This window comes from Macrobrachium rosenbergii, chromosome 14 (genome assembly GCF_040412425.1).
Source record: "Macrobrachium rosenbergii isolate ZJJX-2024 chromosome 14, ASM4041242v1, whole genome shotgun sequence".
In the NCBI taxonomy this organism is placed as follows: Eukaryota; Metazoa; Arthropoda; class Malacostraca; order Decapoda; family Palaemonidae; genus Macrobrachium; species Macrobrachium rosenbergii.
Window position 1 is genome coordinate 24,953,848 of NC_089754.1, and position 25,965 is coordinate 24,979,812.

At 36.6% G+C, this 25,965-nt stretch overlaps 1 protein-coding gene across 1 annotated transcript; it reads left to right on the plus strand.

Moving 5' to 3' along the window:
• The first annotated feature begins 1,650 nt into the window (after positions 1-1,650).
• On the plus strand, positions 1,651-24,687 carry LOC136845801 (alpha/beta hydrolase domain-containing protein 17B). Its single transcript, XM_067116142.1, has 3 exons — positions 1,651-2,883; positions 17,499-17,631; positions 23,258-24,687. Exons 1-3 carry the CDS (start codon positions 2,240-2,242, stop codon positions 23,339-23,341), a joined length of 861 nt encoding a protein of 286 aa, XP_066972243.1. The 5' UTR covers positions 1,651-2,239; the 3' UTR covers positions 23,342-24,687.
• Positions 24,688-25,965: the final 1,278 nt, after the last annotated feature.

Below are 25,965 nucleotides of genomic sequence, written 5' to 3' on the forward strand. Positions count from 1 at the left end.
TGCTTTGGCAGAGGGGTGACCAAGGTGGCTGGGCAAAGGCAGCTCGCCGGTCTTTTCTTTATAAAGTCTCCAACGGCATTGTCACAAAATTCGTTGTTAATGAGTAGCTGATGAACGCAGTTAAGCTCCCAGTGGTCTCCACCCAACTACTGCAGTGAATGACGGAGATAGGGATACAGTGATGACTTCCGATTTCTTGTAGTCTAAACTTCGTGGCATTCACCACGTTAGTTGCTTTAGTGCATGCACACCTTGGTCCTGGATTCATTGTCATTTTTTGGTGATGTCTGGCTCGAGGAAGAGAACGTGACCTGTGCTGTGTTCGCAGGACATATTCATGAGAGGTGGTGTGGTGGCGATGAAGACGTCGTCAGTGTTTCTTGCATATACTCCTGACAGGGAAGGGGGCGGGGAAGAAGCTGTAAAAGATTTTTCTTCCACATGTGCCATAGCATTTTGGCAAAAAGGGAACTGGCGGGGGCGGGGGAACCAGTTGCCACACTGTCTTCTGACGAGTTCCCCTCTATGGGAGAGGAAAGGGGGCTCAGTGATGCAGGTCTTCAAAATGGCCTTTAGGCAACCTTTGATGATGTCAGTTTTGGTAGGTCGCTCCGTGGTTTTACTCGACTATTTTGTTGAGTAAGTGTTCGTACTCAACAATAACGCAACACCGTTGATTCATACTCAATTTACCGCCATGCCCAGGGGAAAGCTCATTTCATACGTGAAGGACTCTTTGAGTCTGAAATATGAATTTTTTCTCTAATAAAACAACTTTGAATTTCGCCTCATTTATTGACCTTGTATAGTTTGATCTTTGGTATAACGGTAGTTTGACACACGACTCATTATTCAGTCAAAGGGTGATTAAATGCGTAGAGTGTTAGTAGCTCTGACAATATCGATTCCCCGCTCTTTTTTTTATTTACTACCATTTATAAAACTGACGGGCCTAATCATTTAGCGACTTGATATATTCTACAGGTACTTGCGTGGCAACATGTTTTTGTGTACGTGTGTGTTGTGTTTTGATTTATCATCCTATGTGAATTACAGATCTTTACGTTCGACACTTACCCGTTAAAGGTTTTTCTAATTTCCCATAATTTACAAAGCAGTTGGATATTTAAATGCACTATTTTTTCTAATTAAATAAGAGGTTTCCGAGATTTTTTTGTTTTAAGTGCTTGTTGTTCAAGTTGCCAAGTAGTTTTTAATTACATATGCATGTCCACACAAGTATAAAGTGTATTACATTTTGTTCATTTCCTTTACATGAGTTGCAGGTTACTAAACCTTCTGTCATATAATGTTTAGTAACGATTAATGAAGGTAACACATTCACTCTCAAATAGCCAGACTATTCTTCAGCAGAAAAGTAAAGTAAAAGAGCGAGTTGTAAGTTTGAACGGTGATACTAATCAAGATACAAATGCTTTTATCGAGACTAAATTAAGCTTTTATTAATTTAATTCAACCTTGATTTTAAATAAAGCGAGAACAAGAAGTCATTTTGGAAAAAAAGTTTGTCGAAAGGAATGGTAAATAACGAAAACCATAAGGTGCGCTATGGCAACAGCAGGTAGAGTGAGTATTGCACAAATAGCATTAGAACATTTACTACCGGCCTTCGCGATGCTCGGCTGTTTCAGTCACCGCCGCGCCTTCCCACCGTTCGTTTCGTTTGTGTGTTTCGAGACACTGGATATGAAACTACTGGAAATGCACATATTGCATTATTCTTTATAGGGGCGTCTCCTCGAATTGTTTTTGTACACTTTTCAAAAATGAAACGTAATTCGATTTTATGATTTGATTTCTACGATGCGCATCTCTTTTACACTCAGTGCTTTGTCATTGTGATGAGGCGAGTAGGTTCGAACCAGTGAGTGAGCGAGTGAGGTCAGGTTGAAAAGGACGTGTTCGTATTGTGTCACTTATAGTGGTACGGATGTTGTGTGAGTGAGACTAGGAAGAAGAAGTGAAAGCATAATGTCCTCGCTAATGTTGTTATTACGCTCTTATTCTTAAAGCTAAGTTAGTCCAGTGCCGAGTGAAATAAGTATGATGAAGTGGGAATGGGGATAATTAGAGAAGATAGTGATGTAGAAGTTTATAATAAGAAAATAAGTCCGTGAACACACAGTCCTAGAGGTGCGAGTGCTGTAAATGTTTACAATTGAAGGAAGGTAGCACTCTTTAACTCGCGAAGGAGGAGGAGATTCTTAGCAGGGCCACGATGAACGGCTTGAGTATCCGTGATATCTGTTGCCTGTTCTGTTGGCCGCCTTGCCCATCTAGCATAGCGGCTAAGATGGCTTTCATCCCTCCGGAGGCGACGTATTCTTTCACTCCTGACGAGACTGGATCGAGGCACAGCCTCCACCTGACGGAGAAGGCCGAGTGGCAGTTCACAGACAGGGAGAAAGAGACAATCGAGGTGTTCTACACCCGCACCAACAGGGGCAATAAGATCGCCTGCATGTTCGTCAGGTGTTCGTCCAATGCAAGGTTCTGCATCCTGTTCTCCCACGGCAACGCCGCAGACCTGGGCCACATGAGCAGTTTTTATTTGAGTCTGGGCACCAGAATCAACTGTAATATATTTAGTTATGATTATTCTGGTTACGGTGTGAGCAGTGGTAAGCCTTCAGAGAAAAACCTTTACTCAGACATTGATGCAGCTTGGCATGCACTTAGAACGAGATATGGAATATCCCCAGAAAATATTATTCTTTATGGACAGAGTATCGGAACTGCTGCAACAATAGACTTAGCATCTAGATACGAAGTTGGAGCTGTCATTTTACACTCTCCATTAATGTCTGGAATCAGGGTTTTGTTTAACACGAAACGCACCTGGTTCTTCGATGCTTTTCCCAGGTAAGGCTGACCTTCCATATATACAAGTTGCCTTGGGCTAATCAAGTGTAGGCTATAGCATATCTTAGCCTGTGTTTTGGTTTTTAAGTTTAATTGGATATTAGGCCTGTGATTTTGTAGCCTAATGAAACAGAATCTAACGTCCAGTGATTGATGTCTTGGTTTTTTTTCATTAGGTAATGAGAGGCAGGTGAATAATAGGCTAGACTGTTTGGTCTACCTAGCAATAAAAGTATGAATGCTTGCATTTTATTCTAGGCTAGCCAAGCTAAGTCCCAATGTTGGTATTTGAAATGGTTTGTTACTTCATATGGCGTAGGCTACTCTACATTGTTTTGGAATTATTAGCTGCCTGTAGTATGTGCACTCATCGTGAGCACTTAGTAGCCTATGCAATTCGCTTCTGTTACATAATTAGGTAACTTTTTAGCCAAGACCTGACGCACTCAGTTTAACCTTGGCTGCTTTACCCTATTGTAAGCATTGTTGATGGCAAGGGCAATAGGCAACCTTACAAATTTTAGGCTATGTGCCAAATTCAGTTGTAGCCCAAAACTATCGGGAAGTGCTATAATCCCATCTACTTACAGTAAATGCCTCTACTAGGCAAACTAAACAAATGTGTGCCTTTTAATTGTACCTCCCAACCCTAGGGTGTAGAGGGTAATGTAGGGAGAAAATTTTTATATTTTACCCATATTTTATAGCACACTAGGTTGGGTTAGGATAGAGGAGCCACGAAGTTCCTTCCTCTGTCTGGTAAGGACCCAGTGGCCAGGTTAATGTTAGGATTTATCATTGTATTTTCTCTTAACATAGGTATCCAAGGTGAGGTTTAGGGGATAGGTTAGAGAACATAAGGTTAGAATACACCCCTGTAGGCTAGGCTAATTGGCCTTTTACATCTTTTGTTTTGTGTTTTGTAGATATGAAGTGTTTTTTCAACTCTTCAGTCCATTTTATGTTTTTTTAATTTTAAGCCTTTTCTGTGAGGCTATTACAGCTCATTTGTGTTTAGTTTTCCCCATCCCAGCAATCCAATTTTCCTCTCACTAACTCATCCATGTAGTTATTAGGTATGAGAGGGGTCACCGTAACAAAACTTGACTCATTTGCATCAGTAATTAAGTCAGTAATTCATAGAGCACGTAAGAAAAATATATGGTTCATGTATTTGGTAAGAAACTAAATTATAATACTAGTGCTAAGGGTGTACATACATATTTTATAAAGTTAAAGCTTGTGCATGACAGGGGTGCAATTTAATGGCTATCCAGTGTCACCTAGTGGGGTCATATTGCACTGTTGTAGTTGGCATAGGGTATGAGTTCTTGTCCACAAGAAAATGGAAATTATCTGAAACAACCTCAAAAGTAAACAAAGTGGTTGTGATTGAGGTTTATTTTTAGGCTAGTCATATGCAAGTAAGTTTTAAAAAGTTAGATTTTCACTTTTGGTGTCAGGTGTGTACAGTAAAATGTTTACATCTTTGATAAATTAATTTTGCCTTTGAGCATGAATAGTGAAGACTAAGGAAGCAGAAATGTGTTTTAACCAAGGTTCTGCATTTCTCTTCATCTGTAACCTTTTCTTAAATGATAAAGAACTGTTGGAAACAGTTTTAAAGGTTAACTTAAACATAATACTAAAATAAACCACAATCGTAAATATTTTGGTTTATTATTGTGATTTTTTTATTTTTTTTTTTTTCTTTTTTTTTTTTTTTCATACTAATTTGATCCAGTTCAGTTTACTTAGTTATCCTATTCAATGGCTCCAGTAAACCCATTCAGCCTCCAGTAGACCCAAATTGACTATAGTGTATTTGTTGAAGCTAACGATCAGATCCAAAAAGAGAAGGATAACTGCTGTAAAATTGCTTGCCATACACTCAGTTTTTAAAGGTGATCACTGTGGTTCATATTGTATATAGGCTAGCAGGTTTATGCTATTTTAGCATGTGTAAATAGGTAATTTATAAACTGTAGTTTAGGAATATGGTAATTTTTTTCCAGAATTTTATGTTAAAACTTGCATATAGGCCATATGGAATGCACATAGGCCATACCATTCCATTATTGATATGAGTTTTCTCTGTATGTTTTTTACAAAATACTTAAGATGTTAATTTCAAAAGGAGAATGCAAATTTTTATGTTTCAGTAAGTGTTCATGTGGAAACAATATGACTGGTAATTACATTATTGCATCATGCCCAAAATGTGATTCTGTATTTTTCATTTTGTTTGTTTTAAAACTCCTAATATAGCCTAAGCAGAAACAAGGGGCCAATAACCCCTGAAAACAAAATGATTCTGTATTAGTATAGTAATATAACCAAGTCTGCGGTAGAAGGGTTATTTCGTTACCTGCATTTGTTAGGACATGATTGTTCTTTGTATACCATTCGTTACCTGCATTTGTTAGAACATGATTGTTCTTTGTATACCATAAGCTATTTTGTCAGTCAAATAACCCGATCGAATGGAGTAATACAAAATGAATTCTGGTCAGAACTTGTGGTTCTGCCTAAGTCTTAACAAATTCTGGTTTTAAGTCCTAGTAGAATTTTTCTAGGTTAAGTAATAATTTAATAATGGTTATCTTAAGTTGGAGTAGTGAGATTGTCATTTCACATTACAAAGGCCACTTAAAATCTGTAGTGGAAGTTGTTACTATTCTTATTTCATAAATATATCCATGTTCCATTTTAAGGAGAAAGTTAAATTTACAGCTACAATAGGCCTACACAGCGTTGTTTATCTCAGCACTCAACTTTGTTTGGGCTCCTTAGATAATGCTAGGTTACATGGCCTTGCTTGACCAAAATAGGTAAAATATACATTTTAGGTGTTTTCCATCACTGCTGCCTGTACATGGTAATAATTAGTTACATTTAGCCATGCAATATTGTAAAACGTGTGTAGCCTAGAGAAGTGAATTGAGTTTTCGATATTTAATCATGGCATATTATACACACACGCTTAGGCTATTGGTATTTGATATAAACGGGAGTGTTTTGTTTCTCAAGGTTTATGCTAGCGTACAAACAATCTAATTTCAGCTATGCTATTTACATGCATAGAATCGCATTCTACATTCCTAGCCTGCTTTTCCATACCCTGGTATGTCTGGGACCTTTGCCTTAACCCCACTAGCCTGACATTGGATGAAGTGCCATTTTTGATGGGAGGTTCTGTAATGGCTTAATTAAAAAAAATATTGGACAGATGGGAGTTCATTAGGCTTGAGATCTGTAGATTACTTGCCACCAAGGAGAATGATAGTAAGGCATGCATTTTCAACGTAAGTTGTATTGAAGAAATTTATTAAAATGAACACATTTTAAAATAATCCAGAAATGTGAGTTTACTAATTATTGATAATTTACAAAATTAATTGTATATTCCTCATCAATAGAAAAATCCCTCAGATGTTCTTCATAGGTTAAAATGAATTGGAATTATTTTTAAACTATAATCAGTTTATGTAGACCTAATTAATGTTTATATAGTATGTTTAACTATTCTTAGACGTTACATTCTCGTAAGCCTAATCACGGATGTGTACTCAAAATATATTGGCTGGGAGAAGATAATACAGTAGAGCATAACTTTGTACACTTAAGTTACTGTGTTATTCTGGAGAGATCTTCATTGCAATGTAGTTTTATGTTGTCCACAACTACGTCAGTTACCATAAGGCTAATTAATAGTTATTGCTTTCTTGTACATAGTGTATTCATGAATCAGCCTGTGATGTGATTCCTTCATGTTTTAACTACCAGGTGGTGTTAGGTTCATTGAATTTCAGCTTAATTTAGTCAAGGACTATTTATGATTGACTGATTTCATGAATGATGTATCACAAAGGTTTTTTTCTTTTAAGGAATCTAATGTAGTTCATGCTGTATAACTGTTTACATTTACTGGAATGGCATACATTTTGATAACATCTTTGCAAAAACCTTTAGAACATACAAAAAGCAACTATATGTCTGTTGTGCTTTAGAATTATTACATTGTTTACATTGTAATGCATGTTCAGTGAATGTTCCTTTTGTCTACATTGTTAGTTGTAGAGGTGTTAAAAGTAGTTCAAGTTTTAGTGATGAAAATGAATATATTCTTCAGAATCATATAAAAATCTACATTTCACCTGTTTGAAAATAAAATTGTAAGCGTAGACCAAATAATGTTGCTTTGTTGCAATTTTTAATCTTTGTGAACTCAGTGAGTGTTGAAGACAGTATTCATGAAAAAAAAAGTAATTTTGAATGTTTATACGGTTATGAAAATGGTTATTACTGTAGGAAGTAAGTGATTTCACATTTTTCTGATAGCTTAGGCTATGTAATTTTGACAAAATTGACATTTCTGTGGAACAGTATCCTGATAGTGAGTCACAGTAGAAAACCATGGTCGTAGAGTCAGGTTAAGTTTGGATGAAGGGTACAGGCATTCATCCCTTTTAGGGATAACATGAAAAGAATGCCAAATAACCAGGGTATTTTTAGGCCAAGCAGGTATTGTTTCTTTATGAATTACAATACCCTAAACTAGGAATTGGCGTCAAATGTGCAAAGTGCCTTTTTATGCAGGTTAATAGAATAAAAAACTGGAAGGTTAGAGCATTTCTTTATTTCATCCAGTGATAATGGCATCCTAATTTATGTTAGATGGGTTGACCAGGGTTTGCTTGCGGAGCCCTAGGCAAGGTTACATTTATCCCTATACAGTACTTCAGCTGATTTTAGTGTTTCTTAACCAAAAACCCTAATTTCCCATTGTGATACTCTTTGTTGAACACACAGTAATTTAATAACTTAAATAATAGTTTGTCACAGGAGTGTCAAATTCAACAAAATTAAAAAAAAAACTGTCAGTAAACTTTACCTATTTTAATGCAATGCATTACTATGTAAGTTTAAAAGTAATTTTTATTAAAGAATCATTGTCAGCATCACATACAATATCAAACATGCTGTAGGTGATTTTTGTTATTGGGTTATTTATTACTACTGTTAAGTAATATATATAAGGCCTCATATATTTATAGTATATAATGATAAAATTGATGCAACCTGTTTTAGATCATTTGTCCCTCCTCTACTAGAATAATGTTCTCTGGTATGGATGTCTGCCTCTGCCAGAGACTTATCTCCTTTAGACAGAGTGGTTTGTGGTGGTAGGTTTCTGTTTCCTAACACTGCAGGATAGTCTCTTGTTTGTCAGTTTTTCATAAGTTGTACTTTAACAGAGAACTTTTGCTATCTTAGTTAATACCTGATCCTCTTTTACTGCCAAGAGTGACCAGATTTGCTGAACATTACATATGCAGGAAATGTGCCTTGCTGTTGAACTTTTCAGTTCCAGAGTTCTTTCATTTGTCACACCGTTGGGCTGTGGAATGGTCTCCCTGAGGATGTTATGCAGTTAGAACCATAAAAGTTCAAGCAAACATGCAATGCATTACTACCTTAAAACAGTTCTCCTTGTACTCTTTTTTTTATTTTACATTTCTTTCTGTATTTTCTTGTAGATGAACACCATATTCTTTGGAAGCTTGATTTTCTAGTCAGTGGCCCCTGTAGGCCTGTTCCTTGTAGATAGCATTCATCTCCTAAATAACAATATGATCAGTGTCCCAACCAGCGCCTGGGTATATTGGCATTAGGATACATTTCTAAAATATGTTGTAACTATTAAAAAAGAGCATCTGGTTTCAATATTGATCTTCTGTGTCCATAACCTTATGATCCCGAAACCACATACCACTCAGCAAACATATTCCCCACGTCATTACTCTGCCTGAAAGCACTTTTGTATTGATATCACCCATCACTACTATTAATCTGTGTTTTTTTAGCCATTTCAGGTTATGTGTTGTCATAAAAGCTTCCAAATTTTTTTCCCCTAAATGACTGGTTTGGGCAGTTCCATATGAAATTAATCTTAGTGTATTTACATTGTAGAGACATTTTGATGGCAAGAACTACCACAAATGAATTTCACTTGGGTTTGTTAGTTTTCCTATTTGCAAAGTAGCACATAGCTCCTAGCACTCGCTAGGCCCGAGTTCGAGTCTCCGGCCAGCTAATGAAGAATTATAGGAATTTATTTCTGATGATAGAAATTCATTTCTCGCTATAATGTGGTTCGGATTCCACAATCAGCTGTAGGTCCCGTTGCTAAGTAACCAATTGGTTCTTAGCCATGTAAAATAAGTCTAATCCTTCGGGCCAGCCCTAGGAGAGCTGCTAATCAGCTCAGTGGTCTGGTAAAACTAAGATATATTTAATTTTTAGGGCACTTGATTTTTCAAACTATAGTATAGGCCTACTCTGCCTTATTTGATCTGTGAGGATACCTTAACAAATAACTGGCAGTAGTTTCAGCAAGTAGCCACCACTGTTCTAGCCAGGTGACCTTATAGGTTTCTTTAGAAGGTCTTCAGAATTAGCAGGTTTGTAAGTAGCTATGGGAGACCCATCCTGTGTGGTTCTAGAACTGTCATGTATTTATTTGGAGATACCTATGTGGACTAGTCAAGAAAAATCCTTTTGTGGTTTTGATGTGTAATATTCCTGTTGATTTGATAATACTATAGGTGGGCTAATCAAGAAATATCCTTTATGTTTTTGATATGTAAGATTCATGTGTATTTTGATAGAAAAATTACTGTGGGGATTTGAAGAATAGTACAGACAGGTATTTCTGTCGGGGGTTGACAAGTCACCTTAGTTTTTGGGGATATCCTGATGTGTTAATTGTTCTAGTTTTGTGCCTGTTAACATATACCTCTAGGTTAGTATGTTAGAAGTAAACTAGATTGTCAGTTTGTGAGTTCAGTTAACAGTATCATTCTTATTCTCTTAATATCATCTGATCTGGTGTTGAACTTGTGGCACTGGAGATGTGACCAGGAACAGATTGACATAGAGATAAGAGTAAAAATTAATTTAACTAGTACAAATTCAAACTAGTTGAAGTAGGAATTAAAAATAGTCAAGTCAGACCACAGAACTAAATATGCTAACAGGCAAGTGCAAAGTTAGCTGATAAGAGAAAATAGAATTATACAGGATGTGAAAAGTGGCAATAAGAGACAAGATGAAATGGAGAGAATAAGAAAGGGAACAAGAATATGGAATGAAGGCTAGACCTTGAGACCAGCTGGATTCAAGACATATAGCATTGTGATGAGCAACCTTAAGTACATAAATTACCTTATTTAATGAGGGATAATATTAGTGCTTGGAGCATTGCACATTATTGGCTGGTTTGGATAAAGAGATGGAAGTCTCTTCGAATTACGGTACATTACTCACACATAAAGCTTTGGATGTGTGCTGCTGAATGCTTTCACCCAACAGTAGTGACTGGCAAATTGGAGGAGGTTCTGCTGGAGAGATACCAGTCGACCCCAGGGAATATGAGATGAAGCTTTACAAGAATTAAGCAGAAGGGAAGTCATCCTTTGCATTTAAGCTTCATTTACATATTTACCTTTCAATGTGGGTGGTACCATCACTCACACTACAGACATATAAGGGTATATCTGCTCTGATAGTTCAGGAGTGCTTCATTGGTTCTTAACCCCCCCCCCTTTTTTTTTTTTTTGCAATAAACAAAATAGTGTGTGAGATGTAACTTGAAAAATAGAAAAGTATTGTACAGTATTTGGAACTTTGTGGTATTTGACATGTAATAGCATGCTATAAAAAGATAAAAGTAGTAATGTTTCAATCATAAGGAAGTCCTATGGGAAATGAAATATAAAAGTGGTACTGTATCATTATGCAAGTGTTGGGGAACATTTTTCAAGGCCAAAGGGAGACAGTGGATGTGAAGTTTAGTTACTATGAGGGATGTAGCAATACAGTACCGTTGCTGCAAGGGCCAGTTTGGTAGAATGAACCACCCTAAAGGAAGGTAAAAGGTTTGTTTGGCTGCTGATAGGTGCAGATCAGGCTGTTAGTAAAGCACCTGTGGCAGAGGTATTTCTAAATACCTTTCATATTTAGGAGTTGAAATTTGTATGATGAACATGTTATTTTTAAAAGCATCCATCCATACATCCTTGGAGCATTGATCAGAAAAGATCCAAATCCTGAATGGACATCTAAACCACAATAGAGCATCAAGCATGAGCTGTCCAAACTAGAAGCCAGTCATTGGAGGAGAAAAACACGCACACAAAAGGGAGCATCTTGGGCTCATTCCTGAGATTGACAGACTGAAGTACTGTATATGATTTGAGCTCATAATACTTTATTGAGAGGTCATGTGGGTATCCAAAAAACATTACATTGGATTCTCACATAGTAATATGATCAGGGAAGGATAAGATACATCTTACTGCTGTATTGCAAGTTGTGTGATGTGTCAGCAGTCACAGCTGAAACACCTTTCAAGTGAGTAGCTGTGTATTTCATATAACATATTCATCCAGGATCAGAATACTGAGAAAATGTATACAGTACATAAAATTTACCATGGTAGATATGCAATACGTACATGCCCAGAAGCATTAGTGGTAACATTGGGTATTGATAACAAAACAAGCTGAAATCTCACTCAGTACATTTAGTAGATCTTGCTTACTTTAGGCGATAAGTGATCTTGATTCCCATCTATAGGAACTGATTAAGTTTCATAGCCAATTAGGTTTTGAGATTTTTCTCTTTGAGGGAGAGAAACTTTTTTTAATGAGGATTTTTATTATTTTGGGATATCAGATGGATGTGTGGTGGTTTGCTTATGTTTACAAAAGTATGCTGTCTATTGCTTTAGGGTACTTGTTTTGACTACTGTGTAAACTGCCATATTTGTCACTTCAGAGTGACATCGCTAGCAGGAGTTACTCCTTGTAGCCACTAATTTTCCAGCCAGGTCCCCTTACAGGTGTTTTGGAAGGTTTATAGAGTAGGGCAATAGAAGTTTGCAAGAAAGATTGAAGAAGTTAAAAGTAACCCCTTATGCATGGAGTACACTCCTGTAAGGATTTGTCTTTAGATATTGCACTCTACTTGTTTGTAGAAAAAAATTGCATTGGTTTAAAGAGAGTCATTTAGCTATTTTCAGTACAGTATAGTCTGTTTTCAGCTCTAATATGTCTGGAGGGAGAGGAAGGCTTGCATACAACTGTGTAGTGTGATTAAGGGGCTAAACCTATGCTTAGCCCATGCTTGGTTATCCATAAATCTAAGGCTGACCTTTGCAATACAGTATTACTAGCCTAGCCTATGCAGTTTTAGTTTTCAGAATAAGTTGTTCTCACAAAGTCTTTATTACCTTGGGTATGTAATCCAAATTATAACAAACGTACTTCCAGATCTGTGACTCAGGATCATGAACAATGCCTTGCTTAAGTTCAACCAGAATTACCAAGTTGCAGGTTTTTGGAAGTGCCATTGTTATCGTTTTCTATTTTATTTGAATAAAAAAGAAACTGGTTTTCATAGGTGGGCAAATTTTATTCCTAGCGCCATAATTAGCTCAAATTAGTCATGATACAGTATTTTTCCCAGCAGTATGGTTGTCCAGTCAAGGCATAATTTTGAGATTAAATTATTTTGTGTACGATTTCATGATTGTTATTAATATTTTAACAGTTGTGTTAGAGGAAAAAAGGCTACAGTATACCATAAAGTAAAATGTATTACCATGAATATGTGCAAAATCACAAAAAGTAATTGAAATGTTAGAAGAAATAGCTTTTGTATTGTGAATATTCATGCCCTCCAAAATGGAGATTCATGGGTTTGATTAGTTTTATAAGTAACACTTTAACATACCAGACTTCTGTTCTTATCAGCTGCCAAATTACTGTAAGATTATTTTTTCATATGCTACCATTTTAGATATGATAAGTGTTTAGATAAGTCTCTTAAACTGAATGGTAAGTGTAAAGTACAGGTTGCTGTAGGTTAGAACCTTTGCAGAATTGCTGTTAGTTGTAAGAAACCTGGAAAATATAAAAGTGCGGGCTGTAATATAGGGTCTTTGTTATTTAACAGACTGTTACTTATCAGAAAGGTGAAACCTGCAAAGTGTCTGTTAAGTTTAGTGCTGCCTCTGATTTTATTACATTACCACAAACACTAGACCTATCACCAACTTTAGCAACAGTAATCCGTCACTTTTGATACAATATTTTGCATGGGGAATTATCAATAGCTTTGCCAATTAAAATGATGCAAGGACCCAAAATTAAGACATAAAGAAATAAAAATATAAGTTACTGATCACAGTGTGTGGATATATTAACAGTAAAAACTTTAATAACCATAATTTTTGTATATTGAAAATTTTTACTTGTCCACTCACCTGTATTATCACCCAAACCCCACCCCCACCCCACCCCTTGATGACTACATGGGATAAAACGTGTATGGGTGAAGATCTCAGCATGACACCGGTTCCCATCCATATATACTATACTGTACATGTCTTTCCCATAACCAGTTTTAACATGGAAGAGTTCCAAAAGCAGTATAATAGGAAACTTTGGATGGTTTTGTGCAAAGGGATAGCATAAGTATTGCTCTATCCCATGAGCTAAAAATCCTAAAACCAAGAAATTATGCCATTACGAGTTGTTGCATGTAATATCTCATGCTTAAAAGAATTCCTACCTCATCCTATCATTTGCAAAGAATTATTTCTCACTGTATTTAACTGTGCAGTGCAAAGAAAAGTATGTATATCAGTTTGAACTAATTGTACAGTTTGGCATTTGGTACTCTATAAAAATGATCCGTATGTGAGTGACCCTATAGATACACAGGTAGGTAGGAGGAGAAGCTGTAATGGAATTGGGTTATCCGGTGGTCTAAAGATGTACAGTATCAGACAACTCTGCCAAAACCTTGGAAGAGGGTGATGGGTGTGACTTAAAAATGAAAACAGTTACTGGGTTGTGGTTTGATGCAAATGATGGGGTTATTGGATGACCTGAATCGGTGATGGATTTAGATGTAGGGTAGCAGCCATTCTCAAGCTTACTCTGATGGAAGAATCACCACTACTGATACCTGATGATGGCAGTCCTTGAATTACACAGCTGGGTAAAATAGAGTTCACTCAACCAATCCTTGTCAGAGTTGGGATGGTAAGTAAACATGAGGAGGAAGTTTATTGCTTCCTGGACCTTGTTAAACTTAGGCTTGGCAGGAGGTTCTGGTCATCATCATCAGTTCCTGTGCTGGTAAAACCCTGGGCTCATACTCTCTACGGCTTATTTGTTCCTGACCTGTGCATAACTCATAAACAGTCTTGGTCATTGATTCCGGTAGTATGCGTGGTCATTTCTGCTGACAAGGCTACTCTGTTATTGGGTCTCTTTCCCTCTCGGTGCCATTTCACTTGCTGTTCAGTTTGCTGCATGGGTGCTGCATGTTTTGTAGCTGACAGTTGCATGCCAGTATATGTACTCTGGTCCATTGCTGATCCATACTCAGACCGACAGTCAAACAGGGTCACTTACTCTTCAGTCATGGTCACTGACTTATCATTAATAAAAGTAATTGCTCGTCCCCCTTGTGTTTTGCACTAGCACACTTCTCTTGGACAGACTCCTTTTTCATGTAGTTCTGCAGTAATCCAGTATCAGTCCCTCCTTGAGGCATTTTCAGATTGCAGAAATTCCTTATCCTTTTCATTCGTGTCCTCTCATCAAGAATACCTTTTTATTTTTTTCAGGATTCTTGTTAGTCATGGAGAACCTGATGGTTCTTTCCAAGACATCGTTTCCTCAGCTTTGGTTTTTCTTGTCTAATTTTTAGAACTTGATGTTGAAAAGATGTCAGTCACTATTTTGTACCCCAGCTTATTCCCTTGTTGCAATCAGTTCAGAAAAGTATGCCAGCACTGACTCTCCATTCTGCTTTTTTATGAGCTCACTCATCCTTTGGGGTTGGGTCAGCCCTAGACTCCTTTCACTCGCTGGAGGTAAGATATATCTTGTGATTTGCTACCTGATTTTTCATGCTGCCTTCTGAACCTCAGCTCGGAAAGTGGAAAGGGAATGGGGAATGATTAAAGGTGTGTAGAGAACAAAGTAGGGCAGAGTTAATCTCCTGACCAAACTCCCTCTATTGCTGATGTCTCTTTTCATCCAGCATTTGTTCCTTCTTGGAGACTCCATTATCAGATTCCATAGCTCTGACTTCTGGGGTAATCTGCAAGAGGCAAATGCAAGGGAACAGCATTGTCGTGACCCACACTCTGTGCTACTAGTTCTTGTCCCACATTTTCCATGAGAAGGAACTGCTCAACCTCTTATCCCTCCCTTTCACTTATAGTCCCTCTTCCTTCTCCTATCATAGGGCTTGGGTAGCATGGTTATCTTCAGTTCTTTACTGTTAACAGGATTCTTTCTTTGAAGTGGGACCACTTCAGCATCGCATCCCTCCATAGGGAACCTTGAACAATTTATCAGCTGGATGGGAGAGGCTGCTCTGTGACAAAGCAATCTTTCTATTTAAGCATTCTTTTAGAGGAGTCATTGTCAGTTCTTACAACTTCCCATCAGCCATGACTTCAGACCTAGATGATCCTTTAAAGTTTAACCTTCCTTTGGTTGTGACACCATTCACTTGATACTACCTTGTGAGGTAGGCTATGAAGTGTTCAGTTGCCTCTTCATAATGAAGGTTCCACCTAGTTCTTCCTCATGAAAATTGGAAATTATCTTCTATTTTCAGTGTTAGAAGACTCGAGCAGGAAACTTGCAGGTAAAAGATAGCTCACACCGAGATTTTGATAGATATATCCTAGATAATGTCCAAATATGGTAGTAGAGATGCTATTGCCAGATATCCTGTAAGGTTTAAGGTGGTGAATCAGACATATATCAAAAATAAAATACTATGTGGCCTTTGTGTGGGTCATTTAATCAAGCCAGGCATTGCCTACCTGGTTGACAAACCATGTTCTTTAAAGGTCAAAATAAAGAAAATGTTTTGGGAGTGCTATGGAAAGAGTAAGTAACGTATGGGAGAAATGCTTTGAATTTAAAAACCTGTTTGTAACAGATGATGCACTTGCCATATTCACTGAATGATGGCAGCCATGTTGAATTTATATTATATATATTTTTTTTATCTTCCAGCCTTGTAACTGGGTTGGACTGCAAGAGACATTAATCACTATTAATCACATTTATATAATTTGTAATGGATGAATTAAAACCATTGTTTTCTATACATTTAGGAACCTTATGAAGTGAAGTCATGAAGACTTAAGTGGCTTCCCTCAGATTGATCAGGGGAAGTTAAGAAAAATCCTTGGGTAGTAAGAAATTCTTCAGAGAAGGAATTATCTATATGATAGATGAGGAAGTGGGAGAACCTACTACTGTACATATGAAGGCTGTAAGAACTTTTGAGAAATTAGGAATTTTTAGATCGAATCAAATAATCAACAGAGAAAGATGAAGACAAAGGCATAGAAGATGTTGAACAAGCAGTGATTATATCACAGAAATTTTCCAATTTCAGATTGTAGAAAATCTTTAGCACAAAATATTGGATGAAATGCTTTTTATAAAACATTGCATAAAAATCACAGAATTACAGTCTCATCATCAATTTGGTGTATTGCAAAAAAAAAAAAGAACTTCCTATTGCAAGTTATTTTGTCAAGTGAAATCTTCAAGAAAAATTGTTAGTTTCAATGCCTGCTATTGACATCCTAGTATCTCCAGTGAGACGAGAAGTCTTCTATTATTGCCATTGTCAGAACCTTCTGACAGTGTATTGTCTGACAATTCATAGTCAAACACATTGCTGCACTACATGTATGTCATTCATTTCTTCTTGTATAGATGTTCTGACTACATAATCGTTAATATTTATCATAAAGAGCAATATTTGTTAGAGATGGATATGATTGGAAATTGTTTTCATTCTTATTTTTTGTCATGCATCCTTTTTTTTATATATACTGTATATGAGTGACAACTAGTTATTGGTCATTACATTACATTTCACTCTGTGACCTTGTTGTTATCATCATATATTTTGTGATAATGACATTTGTTATTACTTCACAGCACATTTACTAATGCTGGAGCAGATGTAATGCATAGTACTGTGCATTGAAGCATAGTACAGTATTCTGTACATGGAATAAATATCATGCATAGTCTGTTAGTGGAAATTTGCTGTCACTTTTTGCTTTGTATACAGTATTCTAATATGCTTATTTTTGTGTATAAAAAAATTGTGTACCATATTTGCACTGCGTGAGCATTTGCCATCATCAACAAATTCATGCATATGTGCGCTGGGTTGTATGAACCAATTCACCAAGGACAATAAGGAACAACAATAATGATTTAAAACTGGGTTGCACTGTTAATGACATATTTAATTTTTTTGTAGTAGTTTAAGGTTCTTTATATTTAGTTGATGAAAAATTTTGTTACTGTACTAAACATTACCTGTACTGCATTACAAGGTTTGTTTTAATCCAGTAAATTTTCTTAGCAGAATACAGCATAATTTCTTTAGAAATATCCTCTTATACAGTTTGATACAGCTCTCATTATCATTCCTCTAGCTTTGTAATTTTGTGGAAGTACCATTAATGTGTGTTTCTATCTTTGCAGTATTGAGAAAGTGCCGAAAATAACTTCACCTGTTCTGGTAATTCATGGAACCGAGGATAATGTAGTGGACTTCAGCCATGGTTTGGCAATTCATGAAAGGTGTCCAAGAGCAGTAGAACCTCTTTGGGTTGAGGTTAGTGATATTTCTCTCTCTCTCTCTCTCTCTCTCTCTCTCTCTCACACTTTTCTTATGCAGTAGTTATTAATATTAAATGGTTTATAAACCATTATAATTTAGTAATTTGTATTATCTTTCTTTTGATGTTAATGTAAGGCTTTATGTTTGACAAGAGGGGGTTATTTTAAAAGTGACATGAATGGCACTTTGCCAGACTATTGCTGGGGTCAGTGACCTTATTTAACACTCTTGAACAGGGTAATGATTTCCCCGAGTCTCAGAAAGACCCTTGTAGTTCCTTGCTGTCAGCAGTTCCCAGAGAGATCCCTCCATGGCACAACCACCTCTGCCAGCCTTACTTTGAGAGATATCATCAGTCGGTAGGGTCCCTATCTCTTCATGGCTGGAGACTATCCAGTATCTCCTGTGAGTGAGAGGCTTTTCTCGCAGAACAGCAACTGAGATGTCTGGCTACCTCAGATCTTCCTCAGCTGTATACTAGGGAAATTGGGCCATCTGTTGTGATTGTTGTCGAAGGGGTCCTTCTCTAGTCGGAACTTCTGTTCAGCAAATAGCAGGTTTCCTAGTTTTCCTCTGGAGGGAGAAAATCTTTCTGTGTCTGCCATCAAAGGCTATAGAGCTGCTTTGGGCTTGGTTCTGTGCCTAAAAGATGTAGACCTGTCTTCCCCGTAGGAAATCTCAATGCCACTCAAATGCTTTGAGCAGTCTTGTTCTCCTAGAGAACTTAAGCCCCCTAGTTGGGACCTGACTATGGTGCTAAGCAGTGTCACTCGAGCCCCTTGTGAACCATTATGGCAGTCATCCAACAGACTTGACCCTTAAAGCAGTCTTCTTACTGGCTGTAGCTTCATCGAAGAGAGTGGGTGAACTCCGTGGTCTCTCTTCTAATGTTAAACACTTGAGGGGTTGAGGGTCTGTAGCCTTTGAATTTGTCCCAGAATCCGTAGCTAAGACTCAAAATCCTTCGTTTTGTGATGACAGGTTTGAATCCTTTTCCATCCCTTCCTTGGGAGATTTTGTTGATAACCCAGACGAATTGTCTTATATCTGGTCAGGACACTACGTGGCTACCTAAAAAGGACTCGTCTCCTCATGCCGAGGTGCCGAAGACTTTTTGTAACTACAGGCCAGATCAGGAAAGAAACGTCCAAGAATATCATCTCCCTCTGGCTCCATGAGGTTATTAGATGTGTTTATACCTCTTCTAAAACCCCAGATTCTAACACAGTGCATGCAAGAGCACATGGTGTTTGTGGTTTAGGTCCTTCTTTAGCCTTTAAAAAGAACTTATCTGTTCATAGGATTTTGAAGGCTGGTACTTGGCTTTGTCAGACCATCTTCACATCCTTCTATCTATGGGACGTTGCCCACAGGCCCTTGGACACTTTTTCCTTGGGTCCGGTGGTGGCTGTTCAGTAAGTTGTGTGGCTCATAGGGTGCCCCTAGCGGGAAAGTTTATTCATACATAAATATTTCTTTGCAGAAGCTAGTCCTTCCCCTCTCTGACAGTGGGAGAGAGGAATGATAAACAAATTAGTGGGTAATGTAGGTTTGTTGTCTTAATAGATATAGCGCTTTAATTTCTGCTCGCACAATGTTCGGTTTGTTGTCTTAATAGATATAGCGCTTTAATTTCTGCTCGCACAATGTTCCTCCACATTGTGTATTAGCCCAGTAGTCTGACTGTTTGATAAACTATTATCTGACAAGTCAGAGGCATAAGTCTCCTTCCTCTGCTTTAGCCTAACCAGGAAATGAGACCAGGTGTGCTGAACCTCCAGTCAGGTTCAAGACTTTCCTTTCCTCCCACCAAAAGTGAGTCTATCCTAGGTTTGTTCCACATACGAACAAATTACACATTTTGTATTAATTTGTATTTTTAATATCTAACAAACCTATGGTCTTAATGCATATTACCCACCTCTTACCACCCCTCAAATAGATCCCATGGGCTGGAAGAAACTAGATGTGTCGCAGTGCTCTGTGGTTGAGGGAAGTTGGCTGAGGCCTCCTCTCTCATCCGATTGGCCGAACCCCATTGCCACCAACACCTTGTTCTATAATTTTATATTTTTTTTTACTGGTTTCCTGCTGGTGCTAGAAGATTTATCCTTATGTTAAGACCGTAGGTTTGTTGGCTTTGAAAAATACAAATTAATTAAAAATTTGTCATTTTACACACTACACAAGCTTTCTGCTGAGAATGCTGTTGGCCCCTGAACAAAAGGTGCTGTGGGCCATATGGTAAAACCTTTTACTGAGCTAAGAACCAACATGCGTTCAACAACTAGCTAAGTAAAAAAATGTGTGTGTCCAGACAGCATAGAAAAATTATAGTTTACAGCAATTTAGTTGAGTCATTTTGCCCCTGAAATAGGTAAATATTTAGTATAGAAAGTGTAGGAATTTACCATTATGGGGTTAGACATGGAATGGGTTCTTTATACTCTGGTCCCATGTGCACTCTACCTGCAATCCCATTGGATGTAAGCTTTATTTTTCTGTATGCTCTTTGCTAGCAAGATGAAAGTGTAGAGGTTTTTAGTTCCCAAAACTACCTAATTGCTATCCTCCTCTTTATCAAGGTATAATTTGGGTTGCCACCTGTTTATTGTTTGATTGCATTAATGTGGGTTCATGTAGCAGTTGTAAAAGCAGTAATGGATTGAAATTGTCAAAGACTGAAGGTTCCCATGAACTGATGGATAAATTGACAAAATTTCCTAAGGTATCAAGAGAATTTTGGTGGGAAGGATTTATGGATTTATCAGATAATTAAAGATATGGAGAATGTATTGAGGGCAGTAAAGAAGTATTAAATGAATAAGTGGAAGGACTAAGTAAACAGAGGGAGGCAAAGAGAAGAGTCAGAAGAATCAACAATATCGACATAATAATTTTTGTGGATTACATGACATTTCAGTGCATTCAAAGGACACAGTGGAGTATTGTATTACCCTTGCTGAAATGCTCAGTACAATCCGTCCATATGATAACCAAAGGGTAATACCATTGCGTGCAATTGTCACAGTAAGTTTTGTAAAAATATAACTTATACTCTTAATTTTCTCTTATGTCTTTGTTCATAACTATGAAGTAATTATATGCAGTTTCAGGCACATGCAAAGAGCTTGGAATCTATTGTATGGATAAGTTGGAAGACTTGAAGGAATAAAATTATAAAGAAAATTGCTATAATGTACAGTCTATTCAACTTGCGCTGCTGCATCAAAAACTGTTTACTTTAACCTTTCTTGTTACTTGAAATATTGGTGTAGCTGACCAGTGCATTCAGCTAATCAGTAAAAAATATGATAGAAAAGCTAGGCTTTAGACAAAAACAGGGGTAGGGCCTTGGGTTAATTGCTTTTTTAGTGCTTAAATGGAATTTTCCTTGTCTGTTTTGACTTGCAGTCCGTAGTGTACAATGAATTTAATGAAGAGTAATGCATGTAACTGTTGTATAACTTATCAGTATATAATAATAAGCTTTTAGGACCAACCTTATAAGATTAGATGGCTAAACTTGGTGGTCTGGTTAAAGTATTCTGTAATATTACTGGTGCATTAACTTAACAGACTTCAGCTTATTGGATTTAATTACCTGTCAGATTTGTCTGAGTCTAGAAAAATAAAAATTTTATGGAATAACCCATTGAGTTAGATAGACATAGCAGATGCTGGAATGAATGTGCCTGATATTTGCCTAAGCTCAAAAGGTTGGCTCTTTGATTCCTAGGTAGCTGACCCATCTTGCCTCACTGTGTTTCCATCCTCCACTTGTTTGAACATTAGCCTGTGTTTGTGTGCCTCGTAAGAAGACTGCACTTCTTATCAGAATGTCAATCTTTTATGTCTGCTGTAACTCGCTGCATAGTAACCTTGCTGAGGTATTCTTGAATGTGTTATACTTGTGCTACATTTTCTCTCTATTGTGAATGAATCTTTAATCATACTATTGCCAAGTTTCTGTTTAATGAATTATAATGAATATCGTGCTTATTTATATAATTATTATTGAATCTTGCTTATTTATATAATTATTGAATTCATAGGCCTCGTAAAGGGAATTACTTTTCAAAGCTTTGCTTTAGGAACAATTATTGACTGCATGTCATTACAAATATTAGTTGTATTTAGTTACCAGACAATCACATATGCACAGTATTTTGAGTTACATGTCACCATACATGTCTCATATACATGCAATATTTTTATCAGACTTTTTTTTTTTTATTTTCTTGAGGAATGTGAAAGAAATATATATATTAGCAGTGGATGAAATGCATAATGTGTAATATCTTACTGAAGGTGAAAATTGTTGGAAGAGGGATTTAAGCTGAAACATTTTGAGCAGGAAGACAAGTAATGCTAGTTTATTGATGAAGCGATCCGCTTATAAAGCGGCATGCGACGTCTGCGTACTTTGCAGAGACCGCAGGTACAAAGATTTACAGGTGACCCAAGGTCAAACTATTTCTCTACAAAAACAGGACAGGTACATACAGAAAGCGTAATGATCAATAATGTCTGATGTGTTACAAAATTACTCCGTTACATGTACATAATGCATGGTCACTTGAACAGACAATAAAATATACAGTTCATAATAATGGTAATAATATATGTTCGGTAGACCCCAGGTCAAATGTGAAGGCACCGCAGAAAACGGGATGTTCATTACAGAGAACGCGTTGAGCGGGGACTTTACAAAGCTGCTTTGTATGCAATCAACAAATGAAATGGGAACATTCACATGTGAACTTCATGAGTGTCACCATAATATTAATGGTAGAAAATACTGTAATATGCTGTCATAACACTTAAATAGTCATTAGATTTTCGTTTAAATGTTCTCAGTTCTGTTTTCAGCTTTTGTGAGCATTAGTCTGTTTACTCCTTTCTATCTTGCATTATGTAATGTTATTTATTCCAAGTTTTAATATAGTTAGTATCCTGTAATGAAAAGCGATTAATATAACTATGTTAATCAATGAATACAATATATTACATATTTACTCAGGGTTTCAACCAGTGATATGATAGCCAAAATTCAAGTAGCTTAAGATGACGTTTTGAACATTTTAAGGATTTCATAATTTTGTATGCCATACCAGATAAATAGCAGTATTGTTGTAATATATCTTAAATTAGTCCTGCACACATATGTGTAAGTTTGGATGAAATGTATGTAAGCTTTTTACTCTAGAGGTACCAAAATGCAGTACAAAATAATAGCTGCTAGTTCAACGTAAATCCAGCAGGTGTGCTCACATGCAGTGCGTATGGTACTTTCATATTTTATTATACCTACCTGTATTGTTGTACTCATTCTGTAATTAACAGCACACAAGACCCTTATTAAAACTTCAGTGAAATAATGCTATGTAACAAGAGGGAAGAAAGAATGAGACAGTTTCTCACTATTGCTTCACTGGTTTTGGGTACTGTGTAGCCTAAATACCGATGTTTGTTACTTTATGGATTTCATTATTTAGCCTGTTGGAAGGCCAGGTCCCAGAACAGTGTGAGTTGTGGATTATTTACTGGATGTTTTTATGAATTAGGCTTTTAAGATTTTGAGTGTTTTAAATTAATATTAAATACTGTATCCTTACAGGGAGCAGGACACAATGATGTAGAACTCTACAGTCAGTACTTGGAGCGCCTGAAGCAGTTTGTATCAGTGGAATTGGTCAATTGACGAATTGGGGAAGCCCCCCCTCAACTTAGCCAAGGGGGGCTTAACCATCATCCTCGTAGCACAGCTGCTTACAGTGGGTCCACATCTCGGGGAGCAAGTGAAGGACTTCTTTTGAGATGTTGGGACACTGACATGGGTATGATAGCTACAGAAGGTATGTATACTACCGAAGGTATTATGGCCTCAGAGGGTCGGCTTACAGCCACACTTGCCACTCCCACCCTCTCTTTGCAGGAAACCCCATCATCGGCTTGTGGCACCCCAACAAATATCACCACTGCCACTAAAAGTCCAGTAAAGCCTTCTCCTAAGCTTTCAAGATCATCAGCGGCACCATCTCCCTCACCATCAGTGTCCTCAACAGGTCAGTCTCCTGCTCCACAATCAGAATTACCTACTGTACCTCAAGATGCCTCGTCTATCACCCTCTCTACAACGCTGCTGCAGCAGCACCGTCGACAGCACTCAAGATCTAGTTCAGCAACAGAAAAATTACTGTGACCTTTGGAGTCCTTAGTATAATTTAAATTGATTCAGGAAATGTGTTAAACATATAATTTAGTCCGTCACCTTACGAAATCAATGCATTTGGCATTATCAAGTGTAGTTTTTTGAAGATAAAGACATGAAATGTTGTTCAGTTTTGTTGTAGTTTGTGAAGTCCTTCGGTTGATCAAGGAAAACTTTGAGGGTTTTGTTTGTTGTATCTCAGGTCAGTGATTTTGCAAGTGTGATTTGAAGAAATGATTCAAGTGTAGTTATTTTCTTATTGCAACATATGTAGAGGAACTGCTCTTGGTTAGGGCCTGTCACAAATTTTGTACTACTGTAATTACATTGAAGAGTGAAGAGATACCAATGTAACTTAATTTGTTGCTGTATCCAGAAAAGACAGTGACCAAGAATGATCAACTCTGGTACTTCATTTTAATCAAGGGCAATTAGTGTTTTGCCTTTACAGGTATAGCCTACCCACTGCTCACTTTCTTGTTTGAATGTATCCTATGTCCATATTTAATACATTCAGGTCTCAGTGGCTGGAGTGCAGAAGCACTAACCAATAGAGGAGTCAGAAGACTTGTTTGAGCTACCCTGTAGTGTTATTTACTTCTAGAACGAGTCTTTTAATATGTCTGTTTTACTAGTGGGGTAATAATGACTATAACTTGCAAATTATCAAAGATTTGGTCTTCTGTTACCTTGTGACATTATTAGTTGATTTACTAGCATCATATAAAACATACAAATATACTTAGTTCACTTTCTCAGCAGAGCATTTATTTGTTTGAAATGTGTGATAAGTTTGGTTTAAATATTTCACCAAAATCATGGTCAGTATTTGCATCTTAAAAGTTGTTCCTAGTAACCATACAAGCTTAACTACACAAGGGTAGAAGTATAGCCATGTAGCGGAGTTGTTATTCAACTGTGGTTTCTCTCTCATTACTAAACTTATCAGGAACACTGCGTGTATGTATGTATGTATACACACACACACACACACATATATATATATATATATATATATATATATATATATATATATATATATATATATATATATATATATATATATATATATATATATATATATATATATATATATATATATATATATATATATATATATATTATAGACACACAAATTGTTTGTGAGAGAGAGCGGGAGAGAGAGAGAGAGAAGGTACATATGTGCACGCTCACACACAACATTCATAAAGTATAATGTACTTTTGTATGGATAAGCTTGTTGGTTACCAGTGGAAACCCTAAACATAGGGTCATATTCTACTAGAATATTTCCAGCCTGAAAGAAGTTTTGTTTTAGATAACTTTGACTGATTTGTTACTTCCTAGTGAAAGTGTAGCTTATGGTTACCCAATGTTATTTTCTCTGTATGGTTCAGCATAGTTAAATCATGAAAATTTTGAATGTATTCCATATTTGTTTTATAGGGAAGGGGCTTTAAAATAGAAATATTTCCATGCAAGTTACATGAACCTTTCATGAAAATTTAACTAAGAAAATATGCATGTGTGTGTAATTCATTATATATATATATATTATATACATACACACACACACATATATATATATATATAATATATATATATATATATATATATATATATATATTTTTTTTTTTAGGCCGTCCCCAGTTATTGGTGGGGTTCCATTATACAGCATGATGCTAAGCACACACTTATATATATATATATATATATATATATATATATATATATATATATATATATATATATATATATATATATATATATATATTTAGATAACTGGAGATTGGCACCTCTGTTAGGTATATATCGGCGCTAGTTCCCAATTATCACCGCCGATAAGCGGAAATCTGTGATTTTCGGCCCGGGAAACCTGTGAAAATTGCTGAATTTTGTCGCTAGACAAGCCCTGTAAAACCAGATCACCGATAACCGGGGAGTGCCTGTATATATATATATATATGTGTGTGTGTGTGTACATATATGTATGTATGTGTGTGTGTATGTATATATATATATATATATATATATATATATATATATATAAATGATGAGTGAATGTATCTAAACACGTGTGTATGGGGATGCTTGTATAATTTATGCATGTACAC

What these genes read in the sequence shown, in the direction of transcription:
- LOC136845801 (XM_067116142.1), top strand. Translation starts at nt 2,240, where the DNA reads ATGAACGGCTTGAGTATCCGTGATATCTGTTGCCTGTTCTGTTGGCCG. An exon ending in TTCTTCGATGCTTTTCCCAG is followed by an intron (nt 2,884 to 17,498) that starts GTAAGGCTGACC and finishes CTATCTTTGCAG; the next exon opens with TATTGAGAAAGTGCCGAAAA. An exon ending in TAGAACCTCTTTGGGTTGAG is followed by an intron (nt 17,632 to 23,257) that starts GTTAGTGATATT and finishes GTATCCTTACAG; the next exon opens with GGAGCAGGACACAATGATGT.